General features: G+C 35.9%; 1 protein-coding gene across 7 annotated transcripts in view; it reads right to left on the bottom strand.

Annotated features, from left to right (window-relative positions):
- LOC145977564 (WD repeat-containing protein 47) overlaps positions 1 to 18,281 on the bottom strand; it is a 66,440-nt gene continuing 48,159 nt past the window's right edge. For 5 of the 7 annotated variants that reach the window (XM_083109685.1, XM_083109675.1, XM_083109680.1 and 2 more), the window contains 5 exons: positions 8,382 to 8,581; positions 2,936 to 3,105; positions 2,304 to 2,611; positions 1,635 to 1,875; positions 1 to 1,525 (listed from right to left, as the gene is read on the bottom strand). In XM_083109685.1, the coding sequence (XP_082965811.1) occupies positions 1,380 to 1,525; positions 1,635 to 1,875; positions 2,304 to 2,611; positions 2,936 to 3,105; positions 8,382 to 8,581 (1,065 nt within the window). In that variant the 3' untranslated portion in view covers positions 1 to 1,379. The remainder of the gene's footprint in view (positions 1,526 to 1,634; positions 1,876 to 2,303; positions 2,612 to 2,935; positions 3,106 to 8,381; positions 8,582 to 18,281) is intronic. The other 2 variants (XM_083109681.1, XM_083109682.1) reach the window with 2 other exon arrangements.

The following is an 18,281-nucleotide window of genomic DNA, read 5'->3' as shown; positions in this document are numbered from 1 at the left end:
TTCAGTTGCCAGCTATATATTTACAGAAACTTTGTCTCATAAAATTACTACAATCGGTAAGAAAAAGTTGCTTTCAACAACTTGAAACAAGACATTTCTCTCTTCGTTTTAGTTTTGATGCTACTGCGAGCTTTGGCGATTGCGATAAGCAACTTAAATGTCTAATTGTTAGTCTTTACGAGTTTATATTACTGAAGAATACTATCTTTCTTCGATTTGTGTAAACATGTCACATGACAAATCGTGTAATTCGACGCTCGAGAATAAACTCTCGATTTATATTAATTATCTCTTAATCCGTAAAAAATAGCGATTAATATGAGCGTATATAATTTCTTCGCGAAAATGCGGATATATATAAGTATATATCTATATATACTAAACGCGTGTGTATATTTGGCTTGTGAGTCGATAACATGAAGATGGAAGGGGCATCTATGAGTTGAACGTATGCGCGCGCAAATTACGCAAAAAAAGCAATGTTTTTCTTTTAATAAAACAAGAACAAAATGAAAAATAGAACAAATGTCTATCAAATGTCTCTAAACGTTACAATAAAATAATGCGGATAACGTGATACTAAGTAAGAGAGCGTTTAATTAGAAATTAATACGTCCTTTGTACAGGAGCGCGAATATCGTCTTACGAAAATTTTCTTAACTTACCTTAACATGTATTTACAATACAGGCATCTCTGATTATAACAAAATTATACTTAAAAAAGAGATATATCGCATCGCGGATTTAATAAGTACGCATGCGTTATTCGTGGTAAGAGCATCTGTTGAAGTTTGAAAACCTATCCCCACATTGTGTAAAAAGAAGATATTTCAAACTCGCGATATACGATCCGGCTTCGTATAGCTATAAATCGAAGCGATTATTCGAATCGAGGCGATTATTCATCCGCAGTCTTGTGACTCCCGGTATCAAATTCGTAATTATAAAATCAATCTTATCGATGTTTGTACGATAACGTGTCCGATCAACTTGTTTTTGTCCCCTTTTTAAATCGAGTCTTCAACTTGTTTAGGTTTTAATTAAATGCTTAACCATCGCAATATTTCGTTGCGTGTTAGCGATACTGTCATATAAATTAAAGAAGTTTTAATTGTGGTCATGGTTAAATTGTGTGCTATTACACAAATTTGTTAGAATATTGATATCGCTTAAAATTGTTCATTTTATGTAAAAGCGTTCATTTTATGGTAAATGTCCGTCGAAGAATTCGAAAATAAAACATGGATCTTTTTATGCGATCGACTCAATATAAATCAATATATCCAGATAACGCAGTTGACAATGAATCGTATTGTACCAAACTTCTCTTGAAAAAGCGGTGAAATAAATAACAATGCGCGCGTTACCATGCTGGATTTTTAAACAGGCGGTAAAGCCCAAAGGGTTGCGGTTTTATCAGCGGAAGTGCTGAGGAACGAAAATTCCGTCGGATGCCAACGTCCTGAGATGACTTTATCCTGATGTTGGGCTACCACAACGCTAGGTAGAGGCATCGTAAGATCACCTGCAATATTTTATTGTGCTTATGTTAATTTCAGTATGATTCTTACATTATTACTATTGCTGTTGGATTATTTCAGCCGCTGTAAAAAGCGATTCAATGAGAGACCTACCTTGCAAATCTGTGAGTACCAGTTTGTTGTCGTATCCCGCCGTCAATAAGTAATACGCTGACGGTGAGAATCTTATGCTTCTGATATCCGCTGCGTGAGGTTTGAAACACTGCACCGTCCTGCCGCCGCGAATATCAAAGAGAACGCAACTGCTGTCCTCGTGACCGGACACCAAAAGCCGACCAGACGGATCCACGCATAGCGCGGCTACGGGGCTGCCGACCTGCAATGGAATCAAATGCTGATCAAACAAACAATACTGCTTCCATTCCCAGTACTGTTAAAATGTCCGATAAAAATCCGATCAAAAAGAGGTGACCAATGTTCTGCAATTGGAAGAGATGATAGTGCGATTTAAAACTATAAATCGGATATTTATCGGACATAAAACTTAATACGACACTAGTACAAAACAGAAAATGTTGGTGCGACGGATTTTAAATGATAGGAAAATTTCTTATCTAGTCTATTCTAGTTTTTCTAGATGATGAAGTAGATAGAGTATTAATTGTGAAAACGGAAAATAGAAACAATATTTTTAATATGATTGACAAATTTATAAAATTTTACTTCTCTCTTTAATCTCTTTTTACTAAAAAATACAATATTCTATTCTCCGCTAGTTCAGTAAAAAATTAAACGGAAATATCAACGAGGAAGCCAACCAACCCGACTGCCAGGTACCGTCGCAGGTGTAACCATATTGACGCAGCCTCTTGTTCTCAAGTCCCAGAATCTGACTGTTTTATCCTGCGATCCGCTGACGAACATCGCTCCGCCCCAGTTGTAAAGTGTTAGCACATGACCGCTGTGGCCGCTTAAGGCTTGGAAAGGTGTACCAGTCGTGCAATCGGTAACGTAAATCTTACAATCGCCCGCACCACCGCTGATCAGAAGACTCGATTTGTTCGACGTGTCCTCTAGGAAGCACAGATCGCGCACTGTACCATCGTGCATAGTTAATTCGACCTCTTGTCCTAAAAATTAAACAATTTATTGACCAACAATTTATTTTGCGAGATAAAAAAGGATTTTAATTCTTTATATTAATCATTTGGATATGCTCGAAAGTAAAAATATTGCAGTAAAAGTAAACTGCTAATAATTTTTATCTTTTCAATAAATTTAAGGAATAAATTATTTTCAAAAAATACAAAAAAAATAATTAATATATATCCCAATATACATAAAATTTGAAATAAGAATGACCTGAGATCACAATTTATAGGATCAATTTTTAAAAATTGTTATGTAAATACAAAAAAAATTATCATACATTTCTTGTGTCTGTAAAATTATACCTTCTAGATTCGAAGTATCAGCATTGAAACGCATCAATTTTACGGTCTTGTCGTTGCTTCCGGTTGCCATCAATCGACCATCCGGTGTCCACGCAAGGCAATAAATGGAACCCTTGTGGTGCTTCGTTCTCTTGAAGAGAACAGTGGGTTGATACGTCTGATGATCCTCCCTTGAAGACACAAGACGCGATACCATTACTCTTAATGTCATCGTGATTAGCAGGCGGAATGGAGCAGTAAGTAGCAAGCGCATTTCGTCGATATAAATCATTCGTATGAAAGGGAGATATATTCTATTCCACCCGAGTCATCAATCTATCCGATCCGAAAGAAGAAAGAATGCTCGAGTTCTCGCGCAGACATCACTTTCATCGAGCCGTTTTTTCCTCCTCGTTCCCAGCCCTCATCAGCCGCGTCACCTCTAATTGATATCGCGGCATATATTGTACAGCGTCGGCCGTGGAAACGAGGGAGAGGTTCGACGATTTTAAAGACAGACGCACTGCCGCTTTCACGGTGCCGGTTTTTTTTCTTACGCAGATTTTAATTAAGCACGGTTCTTTCTCGCGAGGCTGATGCACGTGAGATTGCGGTATCTCGTCCCTCCCGCGTCCGCCGATCGAAAGAGAGAGGAAGAGACGGAGAAAGAGACGTTCCTCTGTAAAAATCTTCTCCCTGTTGCTAATTATTATTTACCCCCTTGAATCTATTCGGTTCGAATATGATGCGCGAAATTAACGTCACTCCCGTTTGTCGCAATTTCCAGTGAGCGCCGGAGGGGAACGACTTTCGAAAGTGACGATACAATTATTCGCAAAAGCAGTTTCTCCGCGGACAATGACAACATAGTTGAAGATACCGTATTAAGTGACAAGAATAATGGAATAAGTAATTTATGTCATACATTATTCAAGAGACACGTAATTGATGTCGGAAATTTCTTGTTGATATTTATAAAAAAATTTATAAAAAAAAATATGTGTCAAATCATATAAGTCTAATAATTTTCTAAAATCATATTTTTAATTGATTGAAATAATTATTTCATTAAATGATTAAAATAATTATTTTATTATATATTTTATTTTAATTGATTAAAATAATTATTAAATAATTATTTTAATCAATTAAAAATACAATTTTAAAAAATAATTAGATTCATACGATTTAAAGTACACATAAACGTACACATATTCTATCCTTATTTTTATAATTATAAAATAATAATCTGATTAAAAAATTATTTTATATAAATTCATTGATTAATTATAATACATTATTATACTAATTAAAAAGTGCTACTTAATTATAAAAAAACTCGAAAATTCAGCTTAAATTTCTCGTCGCTGATTCACTTTTGAGACATTCTGTACCTCGTTTAAAAATCAAGGGAGATGACTATCAAATTTCGAACGATGCCACAAGCTACTTTATCATCAAGTAGAAATTTTACGCTGGAGCACTTGTCTATAATACTCGAGACAGCTAAATAATTCTTCATATTTTGAAAGTTGACGTGAAAGTTGAGCGAAAAAAATTAAAGTGTCAATAAGAAATAGAAAATTTTCGTGCTTACGTTTCAAGTAACAGATGCAAAGATGCACTCTCGCTTATCCATCAAGTGATGTGTCACGTATACGTTCGTCATGTACGCACCTAATTACCGGACAACTGCACTAACGACTATCATTATTAGTTCTTATATCTTTTAATGCTTTTGTTTCTCCATAACTCATAAGCTAGAGTATTTAATGAGCGATCCATGTATCCGTTCTACTTTACCCGTAGTTAAATAAATATCTTTTCCACACAGTGTCAATAGTACACTATTGACATATATATCGCCGAGTATTACTTTGATGTGCAATAGATGTAACGAAATAGCAGATTTTTATCGGCTCTTGCACTGTGACGTAAAAATCATTAAGTTCGCGGTATCTCAATTTAATCGAGCAATAGGATTCCAATTAAGATAGATGTAAGTAAAACAATCATACACGGAATCGCTTAATAATCAAGTTTTGTAAGTAATACTGTTTACAAAATATTAATGCTGATTTTGCACCTTTCGCAATACAAAGGAGTCATGATACGAGGAACGATTTCTTGGGATCCAATAATTTCAATTAATTAATAATTAATTAATAATTAAATATAAATAGCCATATAAATGTAAATAATTAACCATTATATTTAATTGCCACTTATAATTGCCACAGTATGTAAATGAATTTTACAAGCTGTTTACGCCTTATTATTGCGGTCTAAAATAAACTTTCGCGAAAATAATCTCTATGTTCGGTGATTGTTCATAAAGAAATTATCTAAATAGTAATTTCGAAGATGCGCAATAATTACGCAATAAGACACGAGTTCGTCACGCGCTTTACACCTTCCATTAATTCGAATATAAGTTCTAGCTTATAGTTCGGACTTTCTCGAGACGCCGACAACGAGAGTCGTTTCGCGCGAATGAAGCAACATCGCAAACGTAGCATCAGGATATTACTATATCACAAACGGATACAAATGAAAATTGCTGTGCGCGCGTTATTGACTTTGGATACAAATTACAGCTCGCTGAGTTTGCTGGAACACTATAATGTTACCGTCAAACGAGCATTACTTTGAATTCTAGACGCAATTCTGCGAGTGAAAGGGTACTGTTTATTGTCCACCATGCAATGCAAAGCAGGCGTAATAAATCTTGAATTAAAATAATGTTATCTCCGAAAAATAAAAATACAGTTTGTACGTTATTCATGAATAAAATTTTTATTATTTTTAAAATTTTGCTACTTTATTATTTATTCACGCTTTCGATTACTTTATATTCTTCACTTGTGTTGTTGCTATAAAGTAGCTAATTGCTTTTTACATTTCATGAATATCTTCATTATCTGCGAATTATATGTCGTTGAACCGTGCGATAAAAATTTCGTTAATCCTAGAATTTTTTAGACTGTTCTGAAAATTAGTAATCAAGTCTGAAAACCGTACGTAAAGATTATTATTAAAAAATTGCTCTAGAAATACGACATAAAAAATAAAATATTGTAAATCGCGGACGATGTAAGCGGAAATATGATGCATCGCGGAAACGCCGTTAATGGAAAAAAAATGTACCGGTTCTCATATTTTGTTTCGCTGTAGGAATGCTCCGTTTGGCATAAAGGTCTCTGCCTCTCATATTAGACTGGCATGTTCGCGTAAAATTAGTTTAGCAAACATATACAAACTTCCTCAACATGATCTCTTTCAAATTTGACGACAAAGCCTTTTTTTGTCACACGCGAGATTTTTGATAACAAAGTCTCGTCAATTAAAATATTGTAACTCATACAATCGAGATTATTCTCAAAAATTTTCTGAAGTAATTTTTAATTTATTTTCTCTTCAAATCTCTTAAATAACTTCAGATTTTTCAAATAACTCGCAATTAATGATATTTCGTTTCTTGTTGACTTTTAATTATTTTTTGAAAAATTAAAATACCATTGGTCATATTTCTTGATTTATTCGATAAGACTTGTTATGTAAATAACTGAAACTATAAATCTCATTCGGAAAAACGCTTTTACATCGGTGAAGTCTCCATTAATCCTGTTCCCCATCAATGTAAATTCAAAAGCCACTCAGCATAGCCTTAACGAAAGTATCTGCTCTGAACATGTGTGTATTATTATATCTAAATATATTATTAAACGTTATTAAAACCGTAATATTCACCTCTCAAATTACATAGTTCGCGTTAAAGAAAGCAACGTAGAAGAACGCATTGGATTATTTACAATCTCTGTTCTAATTACTCCGAGCAGCAAAGTTGCGTTGATATCATCGAGATGATAGATAAGCCCGAGCTTATTGAATAGCGTAACGCGTTCCGCTGTAAGAGTCATGATTTCTCTCTCTCGCGTTTCGTATATAATCTATTTTTCGCTAGATGTCTACATCAAGGATCCAAAAGACGTTCGCGCCGAATAAAAACGACGCCTAAAGCTTGGCTAAGCCAGATTGATCGGTTCCTCAAGCTCTATTCACAAAACGCGAAATTATTTTGTCATCGATAATTTTCTCCGACTATTTTGAATGACGATCGAATCGGCCTTCAGTCGGTTTATTATACATTATAACTTATGGTTATTTTCGCCTCGGCGCCACTAAATGTATCACGACTCTCTCCTGCTTTTCGCGGAAGCGTGAATATAAATTCATCCGATTTCTCTCCCGACTCGATAACGAGAACTGTAATATTCTCTATTTTTCAATAAGCGAATAACGCGACTCATTTATTAAATTTGCGTAAGACCACGATAACGATATAGTAATAACCACATAATGAAATTTATCGAGAAACGCGAATTAAAGGCTATCATTAATTATTGACATGCAATCTCGAAATATTTTACATGCAATATCGAAATATCGTTTTATTCGATTCTGCATCAAAAAGAGAAGGCAAATATCGCGTTATTTCCATTCGCAGTTCACAATCATAATTCATTTCGATTTTTTTTAACGCAAAAACAGATTTCATCTGTTATCGAATTTCCGCCGATTTCGATATAAAATGTTCTTTGTAGGAAATTCAATATTGATATTACGGATTTTATATTGACGTATTAAATAGTGATCGTAAAACCGCTTTATTTATTTATGAAATATTCGATCAGTGGGAAATTCGTGAAAATATAAAATTTTTAAGTAAAATCCTATACAAGTAGTAAAAAAAATTGTCGCAGATACCACAAGTAAAATTAATATATAATTAAAAAAATCATTTCATGGATTCTAAATAATGATAAAAATTGAATTGAGGAAAAATTGTCTTCAAAAGATTTATAATTCATATCTAAAATACTTTTGTATATTTAGAAAAAAGATATCAAAAAACTACGATATAATATTTTGTATTCTAAATGAATGTTACAATTTAAAAATTAAAACAATTTAACAATTTAAAAATTTATATATTCACAAAAATGTTTTTTAGAAATTGTCAAATTACATCACAGTTTTGATAATATTAATTTTTAATAATATTAGATTTGATCTCTTTTTAGAAGAAATGATCTCTTTTAAAAACAAAGAAAAATTCAAGAAATTAACTAACTGACTAATTGCTTGAAGAAGACTATTTTCTCCTAAAAAGAGATTAAAATCAATCAAAATTTTTAAATCAATATACTATTTTTGAAAAATGATAGAAAAATGAAAAAGATTTAAAAACTTACAAACGAAAACCTATCAACAAACTATGCATTTCTGATAAATAAATGGATGAGAGAAATTAAATTTATATCAATTCTGATAAACCATAGCGTTTAAATTTCGAGAAATAAATGTATATCGGTTTAAATCCTTACGTCGCAATTTTGATATTTTTGTTCTTATAAAAATTCTCTTCGAATATCACGATTGGATATGTAAATGATATTATTCCCACCTGACATCGTGCAGCTTCGGGTAGGCGCATATCCGTAGCGTCTTCGAATTCGATCCCACGGCGTAGAGTTTCCCGTGGGGGTGGAATTCGGCACATCTTACCGCCTGCACATCCTCCAGAGCAGTGACGGGAACGAATCGGGGCCTGCCGCCACCGTTGCTGCTTCCGTTGCTGGTGTCGAGTTCCGGTCTCGGCTCCTGCTGCAGAAACAGTACGCACGATCGTTACTCGATCTCGTTAATACGTAATTATCATCGCGCGAGCGAGCACGCGCAACTAATAATACGCTCGTCGTTACGGAAAAAAAAAATGCACGCGGAAAAGGCGCGGTTGCTGGGTTTTAACGAGATATCTTCTAATGAATGCCTGTATTGGCAAATCAGCAACTGCTATTACACTCGCGGAAGGGACAAGAAGTATCGCTGCAAGTTCCGGATGCGTTTCTACATCCGGCTGCGATGAGACGAACGTAATTCAGACAATATCACTGCATTTGATGCTCACACGCTCGCTCAATTATTTCCCATTCAATTGAAAAAATGGTGGTAAAATTACACGATGGCAGAGTACAATATGATCGTGTTTTAATTGTGAAGAGAGAGTAATCTTCAAATTAATAAAATGTTCAGCTAATCGTAAAACAAATAAAGATTGTTTAAGTAACGATTCAATTTTACAGCAATTTCGTTTTTTCCTCTTTTTTTTGAGAAGTATTAATTACACTCGCTTTAATAGCTTTATAATAGCTGGCATGTTTTCATTTAATTCTTCTTTGCCACCGTTAATTTTTCTTTCAAATTAATAAGCTTTATATGGAGATATGTTTTATGTATCAAGAAATTTCACTTTCACGCTCCGTTTCAAGATGAAAAGATGAGCTCTTCATCTTGTTGCGAGACAGTTTATTGCTTCCAAAGCCGACAAAACCAGCTCGCATATGTTATATGCACACAGCGAATCGAATGAAAAGTGAAAAATTCAAAAATGTTGGAAAGTTAGGCTCCAAGTAAATTTCTCGCCGGATTCTGCAGTCTGTTAATTTCAATATTCATGAAATAATCATCAACCCTGAATCGTAAATCGAAATAATAATATAGTAGTTTTCTCCTTGTCAAATTCTTCGTTTATTATCAACGAAGAAAATGGATAAGATAAAGATAAATCGATCGGTTTAAGCTAATCTTTAATATTTAAAACAGATTAAAAAAGATTCTCGCTGAAATAATTTCCTATGTTGTCATTTTCCACGTGTCACGATAAGGATAATAATTTTGTTTCAACAAGTCAAACAACAGTCGGGAGTTACCTGGACGCACCTGGACGTATCGATGCAAAATAAAAAGCTGCCGCATTTTTATTCTTTTTCCAACGTCTTTAGGAATCGTTTCGCGATTCGCGTTTGCGTAATTTGGTTCGCGCGCTTCGCCACGCTTTTACTTTCGAGCCGAGATTGGCGGCGACCGTTTATCTAGATGGATAAATTAGCAAAGCAAATGCACCCTGTCCGTTGTTGTTCTCATCTTGGCAAACCGTGCGGCACGAGCGGAATTATAAGCGTGCGTATATCATATCTAACGGTACACCTTCTTGCCAATTGGCGATGAACTTACGCACACGCAATTAGATCTCAGACTCACGCATCAGATCCTTAGGAAGATAAGAAGTATAAAGAGGTATACGAAATGACGAAAGATTGAGCATAATTGTTCTTGGTGTAACTAAATGTTTCAACTAGAGTAATTATATCCACAATTATCCGTTGATATTTGTAAACATAAATACCGCCTGAGGAGTTAATTGTAGCTGAAAAAAATAGAGAAAATAACGAAACGAAAGATTGCCCCCAGAGAAACATTTTCGAAATATCACCTGTTTCACAATCAACTTTCAATGTGAACAACTATGGCGTTAATAATCGATACGTGATTCATTGATGCCCTTGGATAAGGACTTTTTGCCTATTCTCGGTCTGAGTCAGTGTCGGAACAATAGCTGAACGGAATTAAAATATGAAGCAAATTGGATTTTTTAATCATAATTTCGCTCTTGCCAACTTCATTTCCTTTCACTTCAAGTTGTTGTCGAGAAGCAAACCTATTCATTCATTCCGATGACCAATCGTTTATACTTTCTCTAGAGCATCCGGTTCTAATCCGATCCTGCCCTCGGTCCGTCCTATTCATCGATCGTCGCCGACATCATTATTGTAACGCGAAAAGAAAAATGAATAATCGCGCGAATAATACATGATCGCTTTTTTACGAGCGAACGATACAATTTACGAGTGAGAATCGGGCCACGAGGGAGAATCGATTGTGGAGAGGATGCCGATTTCGCGGAAACTCTCGCATTCTTCCGGGCGATTTAACGAACCGGAAACGATCCTCGATTGTAAGTCTGCCGGGAAAAGCGCGATGAGACATTGGATGAGAGATACTACATCGTTGGCGAAGCCTAGTTTCGCGATCGGTCAATCAACTCATCGCGTCGTCGGCCATCGGTTGTGGACGTTCAATCTTAATAGTTGTGCGCAATCTTGCGAAAGCGTCTGCTAGCGATGATGCACACAGAATTATCATATCACACGGATAGACACTTTGAGGTCCCGTATAAAAGCGGGACAAACGTGACACAAATCTTGCCTTTCGAGCATCGCGTTATTTTGCATTCGATTAATTAACCTCTATGTTAATGATTTTACTGACAAATGAAACTTCTGTCTACCGTAATAAAGCGTCAGTCTTACAATAAAATTTCTGGACAAATATCTTTGCAATTTATAGCAATAATATAATAATAACAAAATATATATTGTATTTAAATATTAATGTAAGTATAAAATATATAAATATTTAATATATTAAATGTTTTATTATGTTAATTATTTATATGTCAAATTATATAGTATATTATATAATAAAATCATAGTGTATCATATTAAAATAAAATAACATGAAATATACAAAATATATAATTTATTAAAATTATATATACAGCTCTCTCTTAAGGATCCGCGTAAGACGTTATGCTAATATGCCAACCATTCCTATTCAAACATAAAATCCAAAGCACATAATAATGTGAAAGCAGGAATCAAGTTAATCGAGGCATCAAGATGCATCTAGAACGTTAATGACAATTGATATCCGCGACCCTAATGTCTCTATAAACGGTTGTCTTCTTCTTCCAGAAGGAAAGGGTGGATCACGAAGGATCCGCCGGATGCCCCCAAGGCCTTCAAACAGATGTCTTCGATCGAAGATTGGCGGGACGGCGCCCAACGACGCGTGACACGTCGAAAAACAACTAATAAAGGGACCCTGACCTGATTGTCGATTCTGCTGGCTTTTTACTTTCCTCCGACGCCGCGTCGTCAGAAAACGATGGTCGTAAATATTAGCGCAAGGCTAATTACGAATTTATTTTCGTCCTCAATGCAAACTAAGGAAATCCTCCAAGGATTTCCTCCGTGGAGGAAATTGCAACTCGTTTCGCATCGTCACATGCGATTTTTTTCCTTCATCGCATCTCCTAATCATCGATGATTATCGAGCCAACAATTATGGAAATTTTCACTCTTCTCTGAAAAACTGGCTAAACCGGATTTATCGATGATCGTTTTCAATCTCAAAAATGAGCTTAGATATTCTAGATATCCATGACAAGATTCGATATGCATTAGTCGAAAGAATTAAAATTGAATGTTGACGCAAAATGCAAATTGTTTGCGCAAAATCGAATATATTTGAGATAATAAAATCCAGTGAAAAAAATATATATAATAAAAAATATGGAATAAAATGTATATATTTAATATATAAAAAATATATATAATAAAGTATATGGAATAAAATATATATATTTAAGATAAGAAAATCTGGAAAAAATCTGGCTGTTTTCTGTATTATTTAGGTTGTGACGAGCCGACAATTATGGAAATTTTCACTCTTCTCTGAAAAACTGGCTAAACCGAATTTATCGACGATCGTCTTCAATCTCAAAAATGAGCTTAGATATTCTAGATATCCATGGCAAGATTCGATATGCATTAGTCGAAAGAATTAAAATTGAATGTTGACGCAAAATGCAAATTGTTTGCGCAAAATCGAATATATATGAGATAATAAAATCCAGTGGAAAAAATATATATAATAAAAAATATGGAATAAAAGTATATATTTAAGATATAAAAAATATATATAATAAAGTATATGGAATAAAATATATATAATATATTTAAGATAACAAAACCCGGTGGAAAAAATCTGGCTGTCTTCTGTATTATTTAGGTTGTGACATACTTTTTGGTCGTTGGACGGCGTTCAGACGGAAATCGAAGGTGCACATATGAGTGAGTTGAAAGACACTGGAGATTTCGACGGACAAATTTCACTGTATAATTTTAGCGCGTGAAATTACCGAGGCAAAATTACGTTTTGCAACCGGAAAGGGAACGTTCGCGCCGCGCTTCTTCTATTTTTATATTACGTGTAATTAATGCGTTCACCTCCGTAATTAGCGCGTTACATTCCATTAATGTGATTAATTGTCGTTACACTCCTTAACACGTTAGAATTCTTTTTTTTTGACAAGATATAATATTAAAAAATCATTTCTCTCTTGTATTAATGAGAATAACAGGCGAGAAATTTATTTAAAATATGTTAAGCGAATGCGGAAGTGAATCGAATTATCACATCTAGGATATCGTGCAAACCGACGTATCCTCGATACGAAGAATGGAGAAAAGTAGCGAGAGATTGTAGCGGATTCGCGAAATGCGTTCTCCGAGAAAATTAAAATGGGTTAAGGAGAAACAAGTCGTGTTATCGATTGAAAATTTGCAAAATGGAATATAAAATTCTGGTAGCATTTCGTAAGAGATTACTTGCTAACGAGTTTTCGCGACAGTTTTTCATTCGCAAACGAGACACGACTATAATTCTATCTCATTCCTGATATATTCCAGCGATATTTCTCGACTAGAGACATTTAAGTTGACAGTTGCTCGTCGATGTACGTAATAGTTCACATAGTGACATTGAATCATTTTAAGAAGCAAAGCGAAAGTATAAATATATATATATGTAATGACAGGGTATCGCAATCCTGATTATTATGTCGGTTATTAATGCGACTGCTATTACTCAGCTGTTATTGAGGCATTTTTATTCCGGGTGAAACTATCGACTGAATATGACTCGAAACTTCTCGTTCTCTAAATCACGAGCGACATCGCAATTAATTTTCTTACAAGGCGGTAAGACCATCCATTCCATTTCAAGGAAGCCTCTGTAACTTTCTACCGTATGTACGAAATGCACGCGACGAACACTGCAATTAAGCGGTCGATTACGACGTGACGGAAAACGCAAACGCTTAGTTAATGACGGACTCCGGAGAGGAACTCGAGAATTACGCCGTTTACGCTTTCGACATACGCGCAATTCGTGTCCATTCGCCGGGAACAAAGCCGCCCCGCAGTCGCCATAATTTCCCCCCCTTTTGTCGTTAACGCGTCCCCTCACATCGATTAATTGCGCAATCGCGAAAAATACCTCACTTTCGCCGATTACCGGGCATTTATTGTTACGAGTCCGGTGATCGATTCAATTTCCCAGACGATTGTTTCTCGAGAAACGATTGTCGAAAGAAGCAGGAAATCGAGACGAACAACAAGAAATAATCGACATCATCTCGATCGGATAGAATAGATTTATCTTTCCACGTGCGCTCGAAATTGAAGATTTATCGATAACGTCATGATGCAACCGGTGATAGAGGTACATCGCGTTTTCAATCGATAGATTAATGGATCTAATGCAATCTATCAATCTGTCGATCAATCCGTTGACGCTGTATCTAATTAGCATCGAGAAGAGATAACAATGTAACGATTTAATAATCGGCACCTGGTTAATAACACTTCTTAGACGCAAGCATCGCCATTTTTACGATCGATCATGGTCGATCGACGAGACGCGTCCGAGATTGCGAAAAATAATGAAATATAATTGCAATCTTTGGCGAGGATCTCTCTAAAGCTACGCGGAGCGTGGAATAAAATGTTAAAATAATTCACGTTGATTAGCGATTATTTCGATAGGGCAAGCTACTTTTCCTAATAAAAAAGTAACGGTTGATTAATCCCGTGCCTATCGAGAACACTTTCTAACCCGAGTTAATCGAGACTGCCGCTTATTAAAGATGCATAATTTGGAGAAAGATATGGACCGGATCATATATATCACTAACTAAACAGGATATCTGCGCGAAAAATTTGCTTAATTTATTTCATATATATATCATTTACATAGACATTAATATTAATATGTTTGAACTAAGAAATATTATTATAAGAAATTATAAAAAATAAATATTACAAATAAATATTAAAAATTAAATATTATAAAAAGTTTAAAAAAAACGTCAAATAAAAACATTATTTTTATGAATTAATAAAAAATATAGTTTTTCTTCATACGATAAATCTACAACTTTCAATACCTGTTTTGCCTAGTTTATCCAGTGCATATTCGCACAAAAAGCCAACCTATCGTTTATATTATAACCGTCTTGCATAATACACAGAGATATATAATCCAACAATAAATACGATTAATCAAGCAGATATTCCGCAAACAATTAATTCACCTCTAATGCACAACTTGCAGAAATAAGCTGAGTCAAATTCTGCGAAGCACTTTCTTCGACCGATATTCGCGAGCGGCGACAAACGCGAGGAAAAGCCGATTATGCATCCGTCAGCGAATCGAGGCGTCGAGTTCCAGATTATACGATACGATATAATCGCGACGAAGTAAACGCGAGATAAATGCCGCGAGACGCGGTTTCTCCTCGAAACGAGCAACATTAATAATTTGGCCCATTACTCGCCGAATGACTCGGCAAATTTAGCGCTTAGAACGTAAGCAGCAACACGTTTCCGGAAAAGCTAATAAAGACAGCAAAGCGCCGATTTTGCAACCAGCCAATCGTCAGACTTAATTAACAACAAATCCACTAATCTATAAATCTCGGTTAAAAGTCGTTTGCCTGCACTTGTATGTGTGTGTACGTGTGCGAAAATATGGATTAGTCTTGTAATCTAACATATTATACAAGATATGATCGCGATAATCTACGCGAAAAAGCGTACCAAGAAATGAATTACTTGTCGTTCGATGACTTAGAATGTGATACAAGTACATAGTTACGAGAATTACCTTTAATCTATAATATTATTATTATTTAGCTGCGTAATATACATGTATCAAGAAAACACGGACAAGCCGAGCAATAATATTAATCGTTGAAAGCGATTAATCCATCATTTATAGGAGAAATCGATACAAGAGATCTTTAAAAATATTCTCATTTTTATCGTGTACCTTTTATTACTCATAAAAAGATATTTACGTGTAATAAAAGTGTATTAAGTATTTTTATTATATGTTTAAGATTATTATTTGATAAACTTGTAAAAATTATATCTTGCGTATCCCGGAGAAAAAAAGTCCCTTCTTATATCGCAGAACATGACGTACCTTAGTCTTCTTAACAAAAATCTACCTACAAAGATCTTTCAACACACCATATAGCTACCGCGTCGCTTCCCCGACTTATCGTTCCTCCTCTCCTCGGATCTTCTGCAGATCTTGCCGATCCTCTCGAAGGTGTTCAGCGCGCGTTCCTCTGTATCGACATCCAGCAGATTCTCCATAGATCTGCGAACCTGCCGGCATATGTTCACGCTCTTAGGGCTGTTCCTCTGCAAATGATTGCCGTTCTCGTCGTGATAGTCGTCCCACTCGCTCATCTCGCTCCTGACGTCCTCCAAGGACCTGGTTCGGCCGACGGCGCAAGTGCAGGGTGGCACGCTCCTGGTGAGGCCCCCGGAGCTCTTGGCTCGTCCTCGTGGCCGCTCCATCATCATCATGCCAGGCGGCGGCGGCGGTGGCATCGCCACCGGGGACACCTGAAGGGGCGACATCGCCTGCGGCGGGGGTGGCATCGCGTTTCTGTAGAGCGGAGCGAGGTAATAGTAGTCTCGGGACTTGTTGGGGTTGCCGGCGATCCTGGGCGCGGGCACGTAATTGTAATCGGGGATGTGAGGGGTTATCCACTGGGCCAGGGTGTCCAACGGAACCGGTCGATAGCAATAGGACGGTGCCCGGCCGTTCGGATGATTCCGATACATCGGCGGCCAAGGCCGATGCTGCTTCAGGTCGAAACGCGGATCCATACGTGGATCCAATACTCGGATGTCGCCCATCGTAGTTATCTTATCGTAAGCGATCTCTGTCGATCCTGTGCAAGATCTGGAGGCCAATCACCTCAGAGCGAGTTGAAGGTTACTATCATAGCCTCTCAGCTGATTTCCTACTCGAATTTGGCAAACGTGCTCTTATTAAATATATTAATTGTTTGAATATAAAATGTCAAGCTAATGTTTTTCTCGAATATCTTTCACGATATGTGTAAGTCAAAATAAATTTCTATAGAATAAAAATCTCTGTTAAAAGTCGCGTGATAATTTCAACGAGCGACCGTCGAAAGTCTCGATAATGAAATCGTCAAAGGCCGATGTAGACGAAAGCGCTTAACAGTGTCTGATGATCACGCGTAGAGAGTTTGGCACGCTTGGTCGAGTAAATCTGGATTCTAGATTAGAAACGTCTCTCTCTTTCTCTCTCACAAAGCGGTGAGACAAGGACCGAGGGAATAATTCGGTCACGCGCGACGAGAAATTTGATTCTTACCACTTTCCAGCGTTCTCGAGGGGAAAAAAAAATCGAAAATCACTTTTGAACGTTTCGTAATTCGGCTCAACACTTCACTTCACTTTCTATCAAACGGGCTTTTCGATTTCTAACTGTCATCGATAATCGAGGGATTCATTTCGATCTCTCGTCATCGCGTCCTTCCTTATCGTCGCTCTTGATTCTCTGCTTCAAGGTTTATCGAAACATCGAGGTACCTTGTATCCGCACTCGAAGAACACTCGAGAGGAGGTGATTCTTCAGAAACTATCTCTCGCGGATCGTGAATTTTCGCGGCCCGCGCTCAGCTGAGTACGACGGAGGAGTGCGTAGACCTACTGTTCGCGTGGAGCTGCTATGGTCCGTTGAGAAACGACCCACTTCTCCTCGTTCGAACGACTCGCGAAAGACTCGGACTCCCTACCGCCGCGAAACTCATCCCCCTTTCTTCGCGCGTATCGTGCGAAGCGAGAGTAGTTTGCAATTCCGTCGAGAAAAAGACCGCTCGGATTTCAAATTATAAAAAAAATATCAAGTCGTTATACCATTTTACTCCCTGGATTCTAGATGGAAGCTCAAGATAAAAATTTATATCAGGATATATTTATTAAAGATTTCCCAATAATATTTTAAATAATAAATTATTTAATAATAAATTATTTATTAATAAATTTTTACGTCTTAATTTTCTCGCCCAATTTTTAAAAAATTATTTGTCAAGAGAAAGTTAATAAAGTTTTGCAAAACCATTCAAAATTTTCTGAAATTTTATTGTGTACAATTACAAGAAAAAAATGAAGATTTTCTTATATATTTTTTGAGATAAAAGAAATAAATTTGATTAATTAACTAACATATTCAAATTCGAAAATATATATAATAGATTCTTGAATTAATCCAAAGTTTAATATGAAATTAATTTTAAAAATACATTCCAGTTTACTCTTTTTATACCATACTTCAATTGCTTATTGCATTTTATTCTTTACATACGCAAATTAAAAGTGTAAAAAGGAGGTGCAATATGTAAAAAAACAATGCAAAACGATATTAGATAGTGGGAAAATAACACGTGTAGCGGTCAAGTATAAAGCGGCTCCACGTAAGTGAAATCTAATTTGCAAATTGTAATTGATAT

The sequence above is a fragment of the Camponotus vicinus genome, unplaced genomic scaffold, assembly GCF_025532165.1.
Source record: "Camponotus vicinus isolate PSW18456_S1 unplaced genomic scaffold, iyCamVici1.0 SCAF_1, whole genome shotgun sequence".
Lineage (NCBI taxonomy): Eukaryota > Metazoa > Arthropoda > Insecta > Hymenoptera > Formicidae > Camponotus > Camponotus vicinus.
Note: the sequence above shows the minus strand (reverse complement) of the source record. Positions and strands in the feature narration are given on the sequence as shown.